The sequence below is a fragment of the Mesoplodon mirus genome (assembly GCF_964341445.2).
Source record: "Mesoplodon mirus genome assembly, chromosome: 2".
NCBI classification, from domain to species: domain Eukaryota; kingdom Metazoa; phylum Chordata; class Mammalia; order Artiodactyla; family Ziphiidae; genus Mesoplodon; species Mesoplodon mirus.
The window spans coordinates 127,820,197-127,839,856 of NC_138977.1; the positions used below are offsets into that span (position 1 = coordinate 127,820,197).

General features: G+C 40.4%; 1 protein-coding gene and 1 pseudogene across 2 annotated transcripts in view; one reads left to right on the plus strand and one right to left on the minus strand.

Annotated features, from left to right (window-relative positions):
- Positions 1-1,064: 1,064 nt before the first annotated feature.
- RAB33B (RAB33B, member RAS oncogene family) lies at positions 1,065-19,634 on the minus strand. Its single transcript, XM_082611323.1, has 2 exons — positions 18,782-19,634; positions 1,065-3,869 (listed from the first exon to the last, which is right to left on the minus strand). Exons 1-2 carry the CDS (start codon positions 19,028-19,030, stop codon positions 3,429-3,431), a joined length of 690 nt encoding a protein of 229 aa, XP_082467449.1. The 5' UTR covers positions 19,031-19,634; the 3' UTR covers positions 1,065-3,428.
- LOC309816071 overlaps positions 19,564-19,660 on the plus strand; it is a 52,837-nt pseudogene continuing 52,740 nt past the window's right edge. The window contains exon 1 of the transcript XR_014296142.1: positions 19,564-19,635. The product of XR_014296142.1 is annotated as an uncharacterized misc_RNA (transcript). The remainder of the gene's footprint in view (positions 19,636-19,660) is intronic.

A 19,660-nucleotide genomic window follows, 5' to 3' on the forward strand; every position in this document is an offset into this window, starting at 1 on the left:
ATTTAAAAAGCAGTCTTTCATGAATAATGTAATTTTGTGTTTGAAAAGAAGAGTAACATATATGAAATAAACTGACCAGGGAAAGCAGCACGAACTTCAGAGTCCCTAACCCCAATCCAATGCAGGGGACATGGGTTCAAGCCCTGGTCCAGGAAGATCCCACATGCCACGGAGCAACTAAGCCCGTGTGCCACAAATACTGAGCCTGCGCTCTAGAGCCTGCGAGCCACAACTACTGAGCCTGTGTGCTGCAACTACTGAAGCCTACGAGCCTAGAGCCCGTGCTCCGCAACAAAAGAAGTCACCCCAGTGAGAAGCCTGCGTATCGCAATGAAGAGTAGCCCCCGCTCGCCGCAACTAGAGAACGCCCGCGCACAGCAACAAAGACCCAAAGCAGCCAAAAAAAAAAGTCTCTAAAAACAAAACAAAGCATTCTCCGAAAGAGTCTAACTAAATCAGAAATCTGAATGCAGAAATTGTGCCTTACACTTGTCACCTACTCCCTTCTCTTCTCTTTTTTTTTTTTTGCGGTACACGGGTCTCTCACTGCTGTGGCCTCTCCCGTCGCGGAGCACAGGCTCCGGACACACAGGCTCAGCGGCCACAGCTCACGGGCCGCTCCGCAGCATGTGGGATCTTCCCGGACTGGGGCACGAACCCGTGTCCCCTACATCGGCAGGCGGACTCTCAACCACTGCGCCACCAGGGAAGCCCTCTCACTTTTTATAGTTATTCATCCTGCTAAATTCTTCTACCTTTAAATATACAGATGCCAACCACTCTTGTGATATGTGCTATTTGCACTGAAGTGTTTGTTCTTAAACAAGTTGGATTACTCAGCCTTACAAATAAAAAAGCTATCCTATCAGCTAATTTTAATACTTAGGGTTTTTTCCTGAAAAGTTCTTTAACCTTGAATGTATTTCCAAATGGGTTAGTTTTTGTCTGTTTGATTCTAATGTATTACATACGACCTGGAAACCAGAGGAAAACAAGAGATTTTTTTTTGTTTTATTTTATGCTCAACCTAGTAACCAAACAAAGAAAATAAACCACAATTTCTTTATGCCAAAGCTGGTTTATTGAACTTCACGAGGGCAAAGTTACAGTGACGCTATTCCATAACAAAATTATTTAACTCTAGTTTAGATTTCATGAGGAAATGTATTAGCAATATACTGTCAATAAAGCATTGTCATTAATAGCTAACTTCATTAGAATCTGGATTCGTTTCCTTTGGTGTTCTCAAATTATGACTTTTCCAAAACATATCTGAGGTTTTCAACTAAAGGTCACAGTTAAAATAAATTCATACAGGAGTTACAAAATGTGTGATTTGTGCTTTAAAAATTAATAATTAGTTGTCTGATAGCCGCCATTTTGTAAGTGATTTCTCAATAGTCCGTGTTTTATAAATATTTTGGAAAATATCTAAAAGCTTTACCCCATTCAACTGATAAGTATGTTCTTTTTAAACGTAAAAACATATGTAGAAAAAATTAAAACAATAAATCACTACAAATGGGATACAAATATTTTAAAATTAATAAATATTAAAGTGAAAAAATAAGTCCTTTTACAGAACTTTAAAGGATACTTACTACTAACTTCTTACAAAAAGAAATAAAGTTAAATTACCTTTTTAAAAACATGAGTAATAACAGCACTTAAAAAGAAAATGTGCTTGGAAAGTCTGTAAACTTTCTTCCCCCACTTTAGAGAATGTTTTGATAAGCAATAAACAGATTCCCTTCTTTAAAAAACTGTTACGCCCATGACAATTATAACAGCTGTCACTGTTTTACTATAAAAATAGGTGAAAATCAACACTAATTTAGACAAGTCAAACCATTTTTAATTCTACCATGATAAGAAAAATGGATTAATCTTCTTAAAAGCAAACAAAGCCTATTTGTTTTTCCTTAAGCTCTAATGTTTAAAACAGAATAATTATTTCCTGTAATTATTACTTTCCATTAGTTCATTTAATAGAATTATCTTGTTTTCATAAGTAAATTAACCAGCTAGGACCACCATCATGATTACACAAAAAAATCCTAAACTAGTTTACATCACATATTTAATTGGTTTCCCACATTCTGAAAATATTTTAAGTATAATCATCTTTTGGCTTAATTTCCTCTAAAATTATTAAGTTCAGCAATCTTTCAGAATTAGTAAATGTGCACACTTCAGATAAAGTTCATGGCTTACATTCCATTCATGTAATAGCTTCACATGCAAGCTTACTATTTCCTATGTGCAAAGTCTTAAATTCAAAATAAAAGTAGTTAGGGTAAAAAAACTTTTTGAAATATTCTTTCTACCACCAAGGGATAGACTAGATATTTTTCAATATCTAATTTATTTTTTATACTGAGGAGGAGTAGTTTGTTGTGACCATAAAAATTTAAAGATTTAAACAACAGAAGTACTGTAATGTACTATTACAGAAATAAAATGTAGACTCATAGCAATTACAGGTATGCCCTCAGAGTTACAATCCAAATGGAAGATGATTTGCTTATTCAGCCTTTAGGCATTAAATTGATTGGGGGCTGGGCGAGAGCAAGAGATACTATGTCTGACACACAGCTTGACAAAAAGCCAGGAATAGGTCTAGCCAGGAACCATGTTTAGCTATTTTCCCCCAAATTACACCTCCTCAAATCTTTCAATTAGTTTTTCAATGTTTAAAGGTATCAAAATAAAGTATAAAGCACCTTACTATCTGATTTACTTTTGCATATTGTGTAGAATTTAGTCAGAAAACAATTCAAATTACTCTTTTAAAAATAACAATGATTTTTTTTTTTTGTAGACCTGATTGATAGTGATTTGAAATATCAAGCATCTAGAACTGTTGGAAAGGTCATTCTTTATGGACTGAGAACCAGAAAACATTCCAGGCTCTCTCCTTCCACTGGAACTAAAGTCTTGGCTCTAAAATGTACCAATAATAATGTATTTAAGTACATTAATAATACAAAGAAAGAACTCTAGGGAGAGGCAAATACCAGTTTTTATCCTATTAAGAACACTTCCCATTCAAAGTACATACGAGTAAGTATACTAAACCCTTAATATATTTTTTCAATACCGGGAACACAGGATTAAACAATCACTGACTCTTAAAGTCCCATCATACTCTTATTTGAAGCCTCCTCATGGGGCTCTCAATGGAAAGATGTTCTGATTCTTCCTAACTCTGCTTCACTTCAACCTCTGAAAACTAACTTTTTCCTTGTGTTGTCGCAGTGACAAACTTGATGAAGTAGATACAAAATACAAAAATAAGCATGACAATGATAAACAGTAAAGTGTCAGGATGCTCCATTATATTTGAGATTAAATTCTATGACTTATCACTGTCATACTTCAAAAGTATTCCTTTAGTCAAAATTAGATTGTACAATAAAGACTGTGATTTAGCACCAGCACGTCACTGCAGGCTTTGGTTCAGGCTTCAGGGTAATTCCGTTATCAGGGGGTTGACTAAGCATTAACGGTTTATGACTCTTCAGCTTATGAGCCAAGGTCATAAATATAGCTTCCACATGGTCATTATCATTGGGGTTTTTAGCAGAGGTTTCAAACAAAGGCATACTGTGCGTGTCAGCAAATTTTTGTGCCAAGTCTGTGGGTACCTGAATGGCACTCCTCAAGTCACATTTATTTCCAACAAGAATCCGTGGTATATCGTTGGCTAGCAAATGCTGTTTGCATTCTTCTATCCAAGACGGCAGGCTATGAAAACTCGCCATGTTGGTCATATCATACACGAAGACAACAGCATGTACATTTCTGTAGTAGTGCTGGACCATGCTCTTTCTGAATCGTTCTTGTCCTGCTGTGTCCCATAACTGGATCTGAAAGTGGGGGGAAAAAAAGAGGAAAACTGAAAGTTGCATTCCAATTATACATACAGAAAATTTTAACCACCTTTGCATGGTCTTTCCTACTTCTTCACTTATATTACTTTGCTCCCTTCCATGATGCCTTTTCAGTGTTATTTAAGTGATCCAAATGTCATGATACTAGTCTAGTTACCTCACCATTAATGCAAGTGTCAGAACAAAGACTTCAATTTAGCACTTTAATTTCAGTAAATCAAGTTTGTTTAGAAAAATTATACCTCAAAAATTGATTTTAAAACGCTAAGAGAAACAGATACCAGGTTTTAACAAACATGTAAAGTATCTAATTCCTGCAAATTTGGTTACAATATGCCCTTCCCTACATTTCACTCATCTAATTTAAAATAGTAGACTTAGGATAGATGTGAAAAGTCATGAGATCTAGCCCCCAAATCTATCTATCTATCTATATCTTTCTCTCTATATATACACATCCCATAAAATCCAGGCCCCTTTGAAAAAAAATATATATGAAATCACTTATCTATCCTAAACATCTCTATCAATAAAAATATTCCAATATCTCCTAATGGAAATATGGGGGAGTTGGGGAAAATGATATCTGAAACTAAATACAGGACTTCCCTGGTGGTGAAGTGGTTAAGAATCCACCTGCCGGACTTCCCTGGTGGCGCAGTGGTTGAGAGTCCGCCTGCCGATGCAGGGGACACGGGTTCGTGCCCCGGTCCGGGAAGATCCCACATGCCAAGGAGCGGCTGGACCCGTGAGCCATGGCCGCTGAGCCTGTGCGTCCGGAGCCTGTGCTCCGCAATGAGAGAGGCCACAACAGTGAGAGGCCTGCGTACCGAAAAAAAAAAAAAAATGAATCCACCTGCCAATGCAGGGGACACGGGTTCCAGCCCCTGTCCGGGAAGATTCCACATGCCGCGGAGCAACTAAGCCCGTGTGCCACAACTACTGAGCCTGAACTCTAGAGCCCAGGAGCCACAACTACTGAAGCCCGCGTGCCTAGAGCTCGTGCTCTGCAACGAGAGAAGCCACCGCAATGAGAAGCCCGTGCACCGCAACGAAGAGTAGCCCGCACTCGCCGCAACTAGAGAAAGCCCGCGTGCAACAACGAAGACCCAACGCAGCCAAAAAAAAAATAACTTAATTTATTAATAGGTAAATAAATAAAGCTAAATACAAGTCATGTGTTATGATTCGCTTAAAACACTGAATTTATCCTGCCTTTGTTTGGTTCCTAAAAAAAGTTAAATGATGAGGGTACTGGTCACAATGGAAAAGACTAGAGGCAGATTTGCTTAGATAGCCTAAACTGGTGATTTCTCTAGAGCAATACCGAAGGAGAGGGAAATTGAGGGGAGACTGTAGATGACACCCAGAGTAAGTAGGATGTAAGACAGGAAGCACTGAGAACACGGAGGCATATGGTACGTGCTCAATTAAGATGTAATGAATGAATAAATATATTTAAAACTGTGATTAGAGATGGAGATATTGATCACCACTCTCTCATGCTACCTTGGTTTTTAGCAGTTCTGATTTTTTTCATCTTTTTTGGTGGTAGCTCTTTTTAGTCCAAATTTCTCCATCTTTGAAATATTCTCCCTTTCTTCCAAATTAACATAAATCTAACTTTGTTCCAGGTGGAAATATAAAATACTATACAGGCATATCCTGGAGATATTGCAGGTTTGGTTCCAGACCATTGAAATAAAGCAAATATCACAATAAATCAAGTCACATGAATTTTTTGGTTTCCCACTGCATATAAAAGTTATGTTTACACTATATGGTAGTTTATTAAGTGTGTAATGGTATTTATCTAAAAAAAACAGAGTACACACCTTAATTTAAAAATGATTTATTGCTAAAGAATGCTCACCATCATCTGACAAGTCAGGGTTGCCACAAAACTTCAATTTGTAAAAAATGCACCATCTGCAAGTGTAGTAAAACAAGATATGCCCGTAGAAACTTGATTTCTCAGGCTCCCTAGGAACTAGGAGGACAAGTGACACAGTTCTGGCTAATAATTTGTAAATAGTTTTTTCAGTGGGGGTTTCTAGAAAAATAAACTGATTTGTGATTTTTTAAAAAAATGACAGCATTTGGCACATGCCTTTTGCACTTCTCTCGCCACACCCGTTCTGCCTGGAATGGAATATCATGCTGGGAGGCTCAGCAGCCATTTTATAAGCATGAAGAAGAAAGCCACACACAAGAATGACAGAGCAGAAGTCTAGCATAAATAGAATACAGCTGACAGCGTACTATCATACAGACTGCTGCCCCTGGTCTCCTTATTACATGAGAAAAATAAAACCTTACACGGTTAAATCACCATAGTTGAATTTCTCTTACATGTAGCTGAGTGCTATCCTAAAATTATTTGCTATGTACACTGTTTAAAACCTTTACCGCTTACAGTCACATTTACTCAGGAAAGTACAGGTTCTGCCTTGATGCGCTCCTAGAGACCACTTCACAAAGTACTTTGTTAAAAAATACCCACTTTGTGATGTAAGCAACACAGTTGACAGATGGGCCATAAAGACTCAGTATCATATAAATCAGAGGTAGAAGCAAACAGTTGTCAGCAAACTAAGAACTAATAACATCTAAGACTAAATTATTTAACTCAACAAAAATTTATTAAATACCTACTGTGCATCCACCCGTAGGTTACTTACACCACTAGGCCTTTGCTTCCTCAACAGTAAAAGTAAAATTTAGTTTCAGACCCTATAAAATAAGCATTCATAGACTAGCTACACTAACTATGCAAAGAATAAAGTAAATTATAATTTTTTAAAAATACAACTTTCCTTTTTAAGAAAAATACTTTTTTTTAATCCCAATTAACATGTTAAGAATAAAAACAGCATACAACTAAAGCTGTTTCAAGCTATAGATGTCAGAATTTATTACAAAGCTACACTGTGTACTATCAGCGTAAGATTAGAAATACAGATCAGTGGAACAGAACTTAGAGTCCAGAAATAAATCCATATTATCTATGGTCAATTGATTTTCTACAAGAGTGCCAGGACAATTCAGTGAGGGAAAGCACAGACATTTCAATGAATGGTGCTGGGACAATATGCAAAAAATGAAGTTGGACCCCCTACCTCACACCACATACAAAAATTTATTCAAAATGGATGAAAGATCTAAATTTAAAACCATAACAATCTTAGAAGAAAACATAGGGGTAAATATTTGTGACCTTGGATTAGGCAACGGTTTCTTAGCTATGACACCTAAAGCAGAACCAACAACAACAAAAAAATAGATAAACTGGACTTCATCTAAATTAAAAATGTTTGTGCTTCAAAGAACATTATCATGAAAGTGAAAAGACAACTCAAAGAATGGGAGAAAATATCTGTAAATAATACATGTGTTAGGGGTCTAGTATTCAAAATATTTAAGACCTCTTACAACTCAATAATAAAAAGACACATAACCCAATTAAAAAATCGGCAAAGGATGTGAATAGATGTTTCTCCAAAGAAAACATACAAATGTTCAGTAAGTACATGAAAAGCTGCTCAACATCATTAGCCATCAAACAAATGCAAATGGATAACAAGTGTTTGCAGAAATGTGGAAAAGTGGAACTCTCATACGTTGCTGATGGGGATGTAAGTGCAGCCACTTTGGAAAAGTTTGGCAGTTCCTCAGAAAGTTAAACAGAATTTTATTTAGCCATAAAAAGGAATGAAGGGACTTCCCTGGCGGTCCAGTGGCTGAGACTTCGCCTTCCAATGCAGGGGGTGCGGGTTTGATCCCTGGTTGGGGAGCTAAGATCCCACATGCCTTGTGACCAAAAAACCAAAAAACGTAAAACAGAAGCAATATTGTAACAAATTCAATAAAGACCTTAAAAAAAAAAAGGGAATGAAGTACTGACACATGCTACAACATGGATGAGCCTCTAAAATGTGTTAAGAAGAAACCAGATACAAAAGGTCACATTTCTATGGCTCCACTTATATGAAATATCCAAAATAGACAAACCCATAAAGACAGAATATAGACTGGTAGTTGCCAGAGGCTGGGGAATGGGGAGAAACTTTAATGGGTGAGGGATCTTACTTGGAGTGACGGCAATATTTTGAAACTAGATAAAGGTGGTGGTTGTACAACGTTATGAATGCACTGAATGGCTCACTTTAAAATAGTTACTTTGATGCTATTTGAATTTCACTTCAACAAATCAGGGAAAAAAAAAGAGAGAGAGAGAGACAGTTGCCATATGACCCAGCAATTCCACTCCTAGGTGTATATCCAAGAGAACCGAAAAGGTATGTTCACACAAAAACTTGCACACAAATGTTCATGGCAGCATTATTCATAATAGTTAAAAGGTGGAAACAACCCAAATATCCACCAACTTATGAATGGATAAATAAAATGTATGTCCATATAATGGAACATTATTCAGCCATAATAAGGAACGAAGTACTGACACATGCTACAACATGGATGAATCTTGAAAACATTATGCTGAGCGAAAGAAGCCAAGACACAAAAGGCCATACATTGTAAGATTCCATGTATATGAAATGTCCACTATAAGGCAAGTCCCTCAAGACAGTAAGTAGATTAGTGGTTGCCAGGGTCTGAGGGAACTGGAGGAATGGGGAGTGATTGATCATGGGTATAGGGTTTCCTTCTGGGGTGATGAAACGTTCTGGAGTTAGACAGTGATGATGTTACACAGGCTTGTGAATATACTAAAAACCACTGAATTGTGTATTTTCAAATCTTAAATATCTCAGTTTTTTAGAATGAAAAAACAAAACCCGCTTCAAACTGTATCTTTAACATTCAGAAGGAGATTTTGGGAATAATTTGGATGACCTACATAAAAGCTGTCCAAAGAAATTGGAACTGATCTTTTCCCTTTTAGTAACATTCTTGCAGCTCAGGTATTCAAAAATCATTTCATCGATGGATACAAAATGAACCTATATACAAAACAGAAATAGAGTCACAGATGACAGATGTATTATAGAAAACAACCTTTGGTTACTAAGGAGGAAAGCGGGGGGCAGGGGGGAGGGATAAATTGGGAGATATGGACTGAAACAGACACACTACTATATATAAAATATAACTAATAAGAACCTACTGTATAGCACAGGGAACTCTACTCAGTGCTCTGGAATGACCTATATGGGAGTAGAATCTAAAAAAGAGTGGATACATGTATAATAGATTCGCTTTGCTGTACAGCAGAAACTAACACAACATTGTAAATCAACCATACGTCAATAAAAATTAATTTTAAAAAATCATTTCATCAATGAAGAATGATTTATGTTTTAAGCAGAGTATATTTTTAAGTTAAAATAATAATAAAAAGCACACAAAAAGGAAATATACCAAAACATTAACAATGGTTGTCTTTAAGGCAATTTCCCCCTTTATTTCTACTTTTCTGTTTTCCACAACAAACATACATTTGTTCTATTTATTTTAACAAACTAAAGTTTTAAAAAAAAATTATGCAGAATTTAGACCTGCCTCAAAGAACCGCAGAAGTCCTCAATAAATGTAAGTGGTGATGATTAGGATGTTTATCCCTAAGAAAACCACTTGCTTGTTTTAGGCTAGGATTGACTCAATGAAACCCCTCTTCCCATCAGTCCAGCTCAAAACATTCTAATCATATCAAGACTTCCAGGAAACAAGAAGTCGTAAATAATAACTCTGCACACTTTATTGGAGAACCATAAAAGAAAATACTATGTTAAGTGTGAGGCACTTACAAAGAAGTACAGCTGTCTCTCAGTATCCATGGGGGATTGGTTCCAGCACCCCCCAAATACCAAAATCCACGGATGCTCAAGTCCTTTATATAAAATGGTGTAGTGCTGGCATTTAACCTACACACATCCGTATACTCTAAGTCATCTCTAAATTACTTATAATACCTAATGCAAAGCAAATGCTATGTAAATACTTGCCAGCAATGGGCAAATTCAAGGTTTGCTTTCTGGAACTTTCCGGAATTTTTTTTCCTCAAATATCTCCCCATGGATATGGAGGGCCGAGTGTATCTAAAAGGAAGCTTCAAAATTTCACTCACCAAATTGCTAGAACCAGTGAAGGCATAGGACACAGACACACTGTTATGCTGCCTGCTGCCCTTCAGGTCTGCACAGGACACTGAGGTGAGGGCAAGCAGGCTTTAGAAGGAGCAGTGAGAGACCCGGCAAAGGACAGGACAACTAATAAAAACTGTCAGCCACAGAAGGCTAGAGAAAACTTTGACTGAAAGAGAGAGACACATATAGATACCCAGTGGGGAACAAATCTCACGATAACCTAGAAAAATCTTGAGCTTTAGCTATGAGTGGAGTGGTTCACAATGCTTAAAAAGAAAAACGACACTCTGGAACCTAAGGAAGTGACATGCTTTTGTCCCAGGAAATGTTAAGTTAGGAAGTATTTTCCAAGCAATTTTTCCCAATTTAAACTTAATATCTTAAGAAAGAAAATGGCTCATAGGTGCTTCTACAAGATATTACTCCCATTTTAAACATTATAAAGATAACATAAAATATACGTTAATAATATTTCATGAATCTCTACTTTAAATTCCAATATCAAGTTCCAACAAAAATGACAACCTAATTGCTAAATACTATGGGCAGATTCTTTTTTTTTTAAATGTCTATTCAATGCTTTGCCCAGTTTTAATTATTTGTCTTTTTATTATTGGTAAAGTGCGTGTGTGTGCGTGTGCACGTACACATATAGATTCTGGACAATAGACCCTTGTCAGGTATATGATTTGTAAATATTTGCTCCCATTCTGTAGGTTTTCCTCTTATTTTCTTTTTTTAAAAAAATAAATTTATTTATTTATTTTTGGCTGCATTGGGTCTTCGTTGCTGTGCGCAAGCTTTCTCTAGTTGCGGTGAGCGGCAGCTACTCTTCGTTGCAGTGTGCAGGCTTCTCACTGCGGCGACTTCTCTTGTTGCGGAGCACGGGCTCTAGGCATGCGGGCTTCAGTAGTTGTGGCACACAGTCTCAGTAGGTGTGGCTCGGGGGCTTAGTTGCTCCACGGCATGTGGGATCTTCCCAGACCAGGGCTCGAACCCGTGTCCCCTGCATTGGCAGGCAGATTCTTAACCACTGCGCCACCAGGGAAGTCCGAAAGAGCAGATTCTTACTGTTCATGAAAGCTCTTTTTAGTAGTTTTTTGACCAAAATGAGAAATGACCTGGCTAAATTGATTTAATGCTTTTTCTGCTTGACTGAAAAGGATAAAGTATTAGCCCAGATGACCTTTCTTTGTTTGATCAGCTATCAAATTTCCTCTTCCCCTGTTCTTTCAAAGAACACGTTTTTATTATTTTTTGCTTCTAAGCAGCCTATATAAAAGATCATCTGGTAGTTACATAAAAGCTTCTATTAACAACTTGATGATGTAAATCAACATCATAAGGAGTGTAAGTAACATTTCAAGAGAACTCTTTCTGCTTTGGGTATACAGAGTAGAAATATGTACATCTGATGTATAGATCCAAATGGCAAATTTTTAAATTTATTTTAAATTTTAGGGGTTTTTAGCTTCCCTAACAAAGAGAAGTAACAAATTTTGTGTGACTATTTGAAAGGAATACTTGAAAGGAAGAATTTAATTATAGCCTAATGAAAGGGATAGGAAGAGAGTAAGCAGGGAGAGAAAGGAAGCAAGAGCTGGGAGCCCTGGGTTGTAAATTCCAGCACCGCCACCTCCACATCACCACCACAGTTTAGGGATGGGCATGTGTCACAGTCCCCAATCAGAACCATGGAGTCTCCATTTCAGGACTGGTGTTGGGACTGGCAGAAAGAGAACTTCACTTCTGGGTTTCCAGTTATGTGAAACAAAAAAATTTCATTTTGCTTTGTTACTTTGAGTACAGAGTCCTGACACAGACTCTAAAGCAAAAGATCTTGATTACTGATTAAAGATTCCTGGAAAGTAAATAATTCTATCACATCTCACCACCTGAGTACACACACCAATGTTGCCACCTTCAAAGACGAGGTACAAGAATCACAGGCTTCTGAAATCAGGCTGGAAGAAGAATGGGACTCCGGCCTGGTTCCAGGGATCCTTCAGGTAGTAGAATGGCTTGGGTCTGTGAAAATGTATATTGCTTGTACCATACAGGCCTCACCAAACCACTGCAATACAGAATCTCTGTCAGACTAGACCCAAATATCCTAAAGTTTTCTGAGCTAAGGAGTCACAAATTAAGATTCTTTTTAGGGTACCCCAACTGTTAATACTCTCATTCTCTGAATTCCAATGCAAATCAAATCAAGAGGACCAATTTGGTATCTCCCTAACCACCATCACCACGTTTTAAGATGAATTATCAATTTAATTCTAGTAAGGTAAGGTATGAGATGATGTCCTATAAAATATGCTTTGACTTATAAACATTAGATTACTTTTAATAAAGATCAAGACAGAACAATGGAGAAGCGTAAATAATCTGATTTATATTTGGCTTCAGCATTCATTGCATATCATCTTCATCACGCTATGAAACAAAGCTCCACTCCCTATGCATATTAACTAAATCGGGCATTTTGTTCTCATCTATCTATGCTCTCCAGCTTCAACTTCATATTCATGATTATCTCCTCCAATTCCACACTTCTAGCTGCGAATGTGACATTTCCATTTGAGTATACCATCTCAACAAAGAAATGACTATGAAAAAACTTTTTACGGAGCCTCTCAAAATTCAATATTCTATATTGTACTTCTCACCTCTACTAAAGGCATACCTACCTCCAGTCAACCAGACCCACACCCTCAGCCATCTGAGTCCTCTTCCTTCTCATCACCAAAAGCCAGTTACTGAAGCCTTTTGGCTTTATCATCAAAATGCCTCTCTTACCGCCTCTTTCTTTCATTAGCTTCCCTTATCACGCCGAGTTGGATTTCCAGAGCAGCCTACCAACTGATCTGCTGCCACCAAGTAGGCAGCACTTATCCAAGTCCTGCATAGTTTAGAAACTGAGCCAGACACTGGAAGACGTCTACGGGGTTATCAGACACGCGCCCTGTCCTGAGCAAGACTGCGTAAGACCTGATAAAAGAGGTGGATGGGGCTTCCCTGGTGGCGCAGTGGTTGAGAGTCCACCTGCTGATGCAGGGGGCACGGGTTTGTGCCCTGGTCTGGGAAGATCCCACATGCCAAGGAGCGGCTGGGCCCGTGAGCCATGGCCGCTGAGCCTGCGCGTCCGGAGCCTGTGCTCCGCAATGGGAGAGGCTGCAACAGTGAGAGGCCCGCGTACTGCAAAACAAAACAAACAAACAAAAAAAAGAGGTGGATGCATATGTAGCACAATGAGGAAAGAGAGAGAGTTTAAAGGCGCAGGTAAGGTGCTAAAGGAAGCTGATAGAAGGAAGAAATAGAATTGAGAATGAGAGGCAGGGAGATTCCAAATACAGACACACTGAGTTGAATAAGGAAGAATTACATGTGGTGAAATATGGGAAGGGGGGATATTCCAGGCAAACAGTGGGAAATGTAAGAGGAAAACATAGGGATCAGGAAATAATTGGCTACTTGAAGGAAATTAATGGGGAAAAAATGTTAAGTTAGAAAAGAAGTCTGGAGCAAGAGAAGGAAGGCCTTGTGTTAATTTAAAAAGTTGGAACTTTACAAAATAATGGAGAATTACTCAGAGCATCTGAGGCAGGGGAGATTACTCTCCCCAAAGTGATACACTCAGCTGGCATTTTGGCAACAATGTTCAAAACAGATTGAGGATTGGGGTTGGGTGAAGTTGAGCTGCTGCAACAGAGCAGAGCCTAGAAAAGATGAACTAGGATTCCGAAGGAAGGGTGAATGAGAGAAATCATCCAGGTAGAAAACTAAGTGGATTTAGGGAGCAAAGGAGAGAGGCGAGGCCTCTGGGATGAGGGTAACATCAGGACCACCTAGGTCACGTCGAGGAGAAACAGGAGAGGCAGTTTTGTTTTTTTTTTTTTTTTTTTTTTTTGTGGTACGCGGGCCTCCCACTGTTGTGGCCTCTCCCGTTGCGGAGCACAGGCTCCGGACGCACAGGCTCAGCGGCCATGGTTCACGGGCCCAGCCGCTCTGCGGCATGTGGGATCTTCCCGGACCGGGGCACGAACCCGTGTCCCCTGCATCAGCAGGTGGACTTCCAACTACTGCGCCACCAGGGAAGCCCAGGAGAGGCAGATTTGACAGGGACGATGAACTCACGTCGGAATTTTGAGGGGAGGGAGGGATTATCCAAATAGCCATGTCTACAAAACAATAGGAAACGCAGAATGACAGATGAGGAGAGAGGTCTGGGCCAAACAAAGATTTGGAAGTTATCCTCATAGAAGTGACAGGCGAAGTCAAGAGACTTCTAAAGGAGAGGATGTAGATAGTAAAACAGGGCACGGGGCAGATCGAGTCTCTCTCAGGATTCATCCTCAATCGCTGCCACATTTATCTTCCTAGAACACTTGGACTTTTTGCCACACATACAAAATCAAGCTACATCCTGTTTTCCGAACTCTTCAGAAACGTTGCTACCAAAACCTTCGCAGTCTTCTCACTTGCCACTTTCTCACGGGAATCTTTAATCCTGCAGGAGCATCCTGCTGACGTTCCCCATCAAAATCTCCAAGTGAGAACGATCCTTCCACCAACATCCAAACCGATAACTTGGCACTCACCTACTGCCTGGTTCTGCTAGTCATCTTTTTAGGTATATAAATCTTAACCCTATCTAGGACAGCAAATCATCTACGAAGTATATCAGGGTCAGCAAACTTTTTCTGTGTATCTTAGGCTTTGCAGGCCTAACAGTCTCTATCACAACCACTGCTCAACTCTGCCATTGTTGTGCAAAAGCAAGCACAATATGTAAACAAATGAGCCTAGCTGTGTTTCAATACAACTTTATGTAGGGACACTGAAATTTAAGTTTCATAAAATTTTCACTTGTCATGAAATCTTATTCCTTCGATTTTTTTCCCCCCTACCATTTAAAAAATGTAAATATCGGGACTTCCCTGGTGGTCCAGTGGCTAAGACTCCGTGCTCCCAATGCAGGGGGCCTGGGTTCGATCCCTGGTCAGGGAACTAGATCCCGAATGCCACAACTGAGAGTTCTGAGGCCGCAACTAAAAGATCCTCCCGCATGCCGCAACTAGAAGATCCCACGTGCTGCAACTAAGACCTGCTGCAGCCAAATAAATAAAAATATTTTTTTAATGTAAAAATCATTCTTAGCTTGCAGGCCATATAAAAACAGGCAGCGGTGCATAGATAGTTACTGGACTTATTGTGGTGATCATTTCATAATGTATGCAAATATCACATCACTATGTAGTACACCTGAAACTAACATAATATTGTACGTCAACCATATTTCAACTTAAAAAAACTAACAGAAAAACAAATTAAAAAAACAGGCAGCAGACCGTATTTAGCCCTCAAGCATGGTTTGCTGATTCCTGCACTGAATCATAATTCTTTTTGCCTAACAAAATGTCTTCTTTCCAACAATTACTCATTAAATGTTTGACTGACCAATAGGGCAAGAAGTCCTGGTTGTTTTCCTTTAGTTAATATTAACATGGGAAAGTTTCATATCACTACAAATAATAAGTAAGCTATCTCAAAGTTCAAATAGGAACTGATGATCCCTAGTTGAAAAAGAGATTAAATCCAACACTAGGCTTTAATGATTCTGTTGGTGTCTGCCATCGTCACACGCTGATACTAAAGGAGTATGGCTATGAGGATACACATACAAGGAAGGAGCATAAGGATTAGAGTCTCAATTTAAAAATCAAATGTATTTTTATTTCAGGAATTAATTTTATAATTTTTTATTTAACTTCCAAAATTCTACAAACAAGATTTTACTCTTTCAATTATACATATATAGTACTTAGGACAGACTAACGAATATAGAGTTAATTACATTTCGTAAAACATTTTAAGTGATTCTGAAATACCACTGCTGTAAGACATGCTCTCTGAAAAATTTCCAGGCCACAAAACATTTAACACAATATCTCACTTTTATCAAACAAATAAAAATAATGCCTAGAATATCATTTTATTAGTAAAGTAACATAGAGCTTTCCGGCTTTCACTTTAAGATGAAAAATTAGAAGAAATGTCATTTCAGGTTAAGCTTATAATTTTCCAAAGAAATAATATGAACATTTCAGCAGCACTTAAGATATATTATAGGTTAGCAAAAAAGAAGTAGCAGCAACACATGGAATAAAGCTCTTCTATATCACTTCAGGGTTTGTTTTTTTCTTTTTTAAGACACCAAAAAAAACCTTAAAAATTTTTTCCAAAATAGCCATGTCTTTTTCTACTACAGAAATCTCTGAACATTTCTGTAATCTTTTCAACCTCAATAAAAATCTCTCTCAAGTCTTACAGTTGGAGATACAAGTCAATGGATAAGGCCTTAGGAAGAATAAAAAGAGGGCGTTCCCTGGCGGTCCAGTGGTTAGGAAGGACTCGGTGCTTTCACTGCTGTGGCCCGGGTTCAACCCCTGGTCAGGGAGCCCCGTAAGCGGGGCGGGGAGGGGAGGGGAGGGGAGGGAAGGGAGAAAGAAAAGAAAAGAAAAGGAAGAAAGAAAGAAAGAAAGAAAGAAACTCAGTGTCCCTATCAACTAGGATACCAACTAAGGGACCCTATCAACGTATCAGGTTAAGCTAAAGCTCAGGAAGAACAATCCCAGAGAAAAATGTTTTCTCCTTGCTCCTCTCAACCAGAAGGATCAATTCTGTGCTCCCAGCTTCATCACATCTGTGGTTCTGGTTTACTTATCACTGCCAGCACTAATCCCAGTAGCCAAGCCTTCGATGTTACGCACTGGACATATTTTATATTTAATATGCTGTAAGTATCTCTTAAATTTGCACCTGATTCATCTGTGATCTTAAAGTATAAATGGCAACCCGGAGGCAGATAAAGGGCCACTGAACCCCAACTCCTCCCCTGCCTCCATCCCCTCTATTTTGTTATTATCCTGCTTCCATGTGAGGGGAATTTCTCTTCCCTTCAGCTGTGTGCCTATGCCCTACTCTATCTCTGTTTCACTCTCTGGTTGTGCAGCTGCAGAATTGATGGTGCCAAAGAGAAAAAGTGATGTTAAACCACCAGGGAGGAAGAATCTTCTTAAGATTACCAACTATGGAGCCAGGTGCCTTATATATGTTCTCATCTATCCCTCGTATTAGCCTGATGTGGTACTATTATCCCAATTTTTCAGATGAGAAAATAGTCTCCAAAAGATTAAGGAAACTGCCTAACGACTGGAGTAACCAACCACCCCGGTTTGCCTGAGATTGAGGGGGTTCCTGGGAATGTGGGACTTCAGTTTTAAAATTGGGACAGTTTTGGGCAAAGCTGATCATCTACTAAGGACACACAGCCCTTTCATAGGTTCAGATTTGAGCCAGGTCAGTTGGGCGCCAAAGCCCATGCACTTTTTCTCAGAACTCCTTCTTCTAATAAACAAACTCCCTCTCAAACCTCAGAAAGAAGTCCCACTACTTTCCTCCCCGAAAGGTTCCTTGGCCTAACTTAATTCTGATGGAAAAGAGCCTCTTATTCTACTCTTTCTTTGCAATGTATACAAATCTTTCTTAACTCACTAACACGGTGCACCCAAAGGACCAGCACTCACAGCTTGAATGGGACAATGAAAAATTAAAGTGAAGATTAAAAAGCAAAAGGGCCTACAGAAGACTGATGTCTTTTCAACCCTATTTCTCCTTTACTATCATTAGCAGTAAAACCCCTTTGGGGGTGGGAAGGTGAGGCAGTGGTTAGGCAACTAAAAAATAAATTGTTTGTGCCTCAAGGATGTGAGGATGGGAATGAAGTGAGGCTATTTTTTCCCCATGGGGGACTAAGGTAAAGATGAACATCCTAATTTAAAGTGAAAAAATAAATGCAGTATAAGGAAGGCAGAGCAGGTCCTCGGGCCCACGTGTTTTAAGCGACGGTATCAGCAGGTAGCTGAGGGGTTAGTGGTGGCTCAGACTCAAGAAGTGTGTCTAAGGATTACATCATCAGGAGGCCTCAGCCCTGTCACTGATCCTTATTCTCCAATGTCCCCATTGCAACCCCTCAGAACCCCAGGCTTGGTCTTGGGCTTACCAGCTTCTCCATTGTTACTGTGTCTCCAGTCTCGGGAACCAATAAGAAGAAGACTTGAAAGCGGGTGGCACTGAGAATGTGCTCTGGCAACCCAAGTAGGAACCAAGTACAAATTACAGAATGTTTCTGCAGGAAAAGATTCTTCTCAACAACTCAGTGTCATACCAAAACTACTGTAACAAAGCTGTATGCAAAAGATCTAAGTACTTCCTCAAAGGCAAAGGGGCTTTACTTCCACAGTACCTAGGGCAGTGCTAAAATGAATGTTTAACAAATAGTATTTCCTAAATGAAATTCCCATGCTTGAGAAATTTCACTGTCTTTCCTTCGGTCTTACTTCACTAACTCCCAGCACGTGAGACACAGCCCATGAGTCAGTGGATACACCCTACACTCTGGCTACTCAATGTATGGTCCACAGACTAGCTGCATCTGCATCACCTGAGACATGACCGAATTAGAATTTGTATTTACTTAAAAAAAAAAATCCCCAGGCAAATCTCATGCACATCAAAGTTGGAGAAGCACTGCCTTAGAAGTTTGCTATATACAAATCCTTCCAATCCCCAACTCCCATCTCCACACCAGCGTTTGAAAAGATGGAGCGCACGCCCCGCACCGGGCCAGCAATTAACCCACGGAGCGGTTGGGACCCTTGTCATCCCTGGGACAACCTTCCTCCTTGACAGTCTGCCATCCACTCACCATCCGCTCACCTTGATACGCTCCCCATCAATCTCCACCGCTCGTTCTCGGAAATCCACCCCGATAGTAGCCTCGGTGCGGTCGGGGAAGCGGCCGGCGCAGAAGCGGTAGGTCAGGCATGTCTTGCCCACATTGGAGTCGCCAATCACGATGATCTTGAAGATGCGGGAGCGAGCCGGAGGCAGAAACCCTGAGGCCCCTGACATCGCACCGCTGGATGAGAAGCTCGCCTCGAGCGACGACTCCATCTCCGAAGCCATTCTCCTGCCCCGCCCCAAACCGAGGCGGAGGAAAGGAGACGCAGAGAGGCTGGGAGATTACGCCACCGTCAGCGAGCTCGCCCAGTCCGCGGGCTCCGTAGCTCAACGTCCCGGGAGCCACCGCCCTCCGGGCCGCCAGCGCGCGTGCGCACCTTCCCGTCCCACCCCGCCCCGCGCAGGTGTGGCGTCCCCCTAGACCAGCCTCGCCGACCCTACCGCCCGGCCCGCGGCTCTACCCCGGCGTCACTCAGGCCTGCGCCGTCTACCTGGGAAGGGACGGGGCCTGTCGGGGGCTTGACGGTGGCGCGGAAGGCCAGCTGCCGAGAGGCCGAGCAGAGCGCCCCAAGCCCGGCACCCTGGCTGGCCCGGCCCCGCCACGTCCAAGGCTCCCGCCCCCCGGAGGAAGCCGCGCGAGCACTCTGGGGGCGGGGAGAGAAAGACTGCTGAAGGGAAGGAGGTGCCACCAGGCACTCTCTCGCGAGAGGGCCGAAGAGCCGTTTCGGCGGGGGCGTGTGCCTGCTGAGGACGTGTAAGGTCTCCGGAAGCTTCGGCGTCACGTTCGGCGCTCTCACCGACGTATCGGTGGGGCTTCCCCGGAGCTGGAGGTGGAGGCGGGTTCCCTTGGCTTGC

Excerpts from the sequence above, each read along its gene's own strand:
- RAB33B (XM_082611323.1), bottom strand. The coding sequence starts at position 19,030 with ATGGCTTCGGAGATGGAGTCGTCGCTCGAGGCGAGCTTCTCATCCAGC. Across the intron at positions 3,870-18,781 it reads TTGATGGGGAGCGTATCAAG|ATCCAGTTATGGGACACAGC; the intron begins GTGAGCGGATGG and ends CCCCACTTTCAG.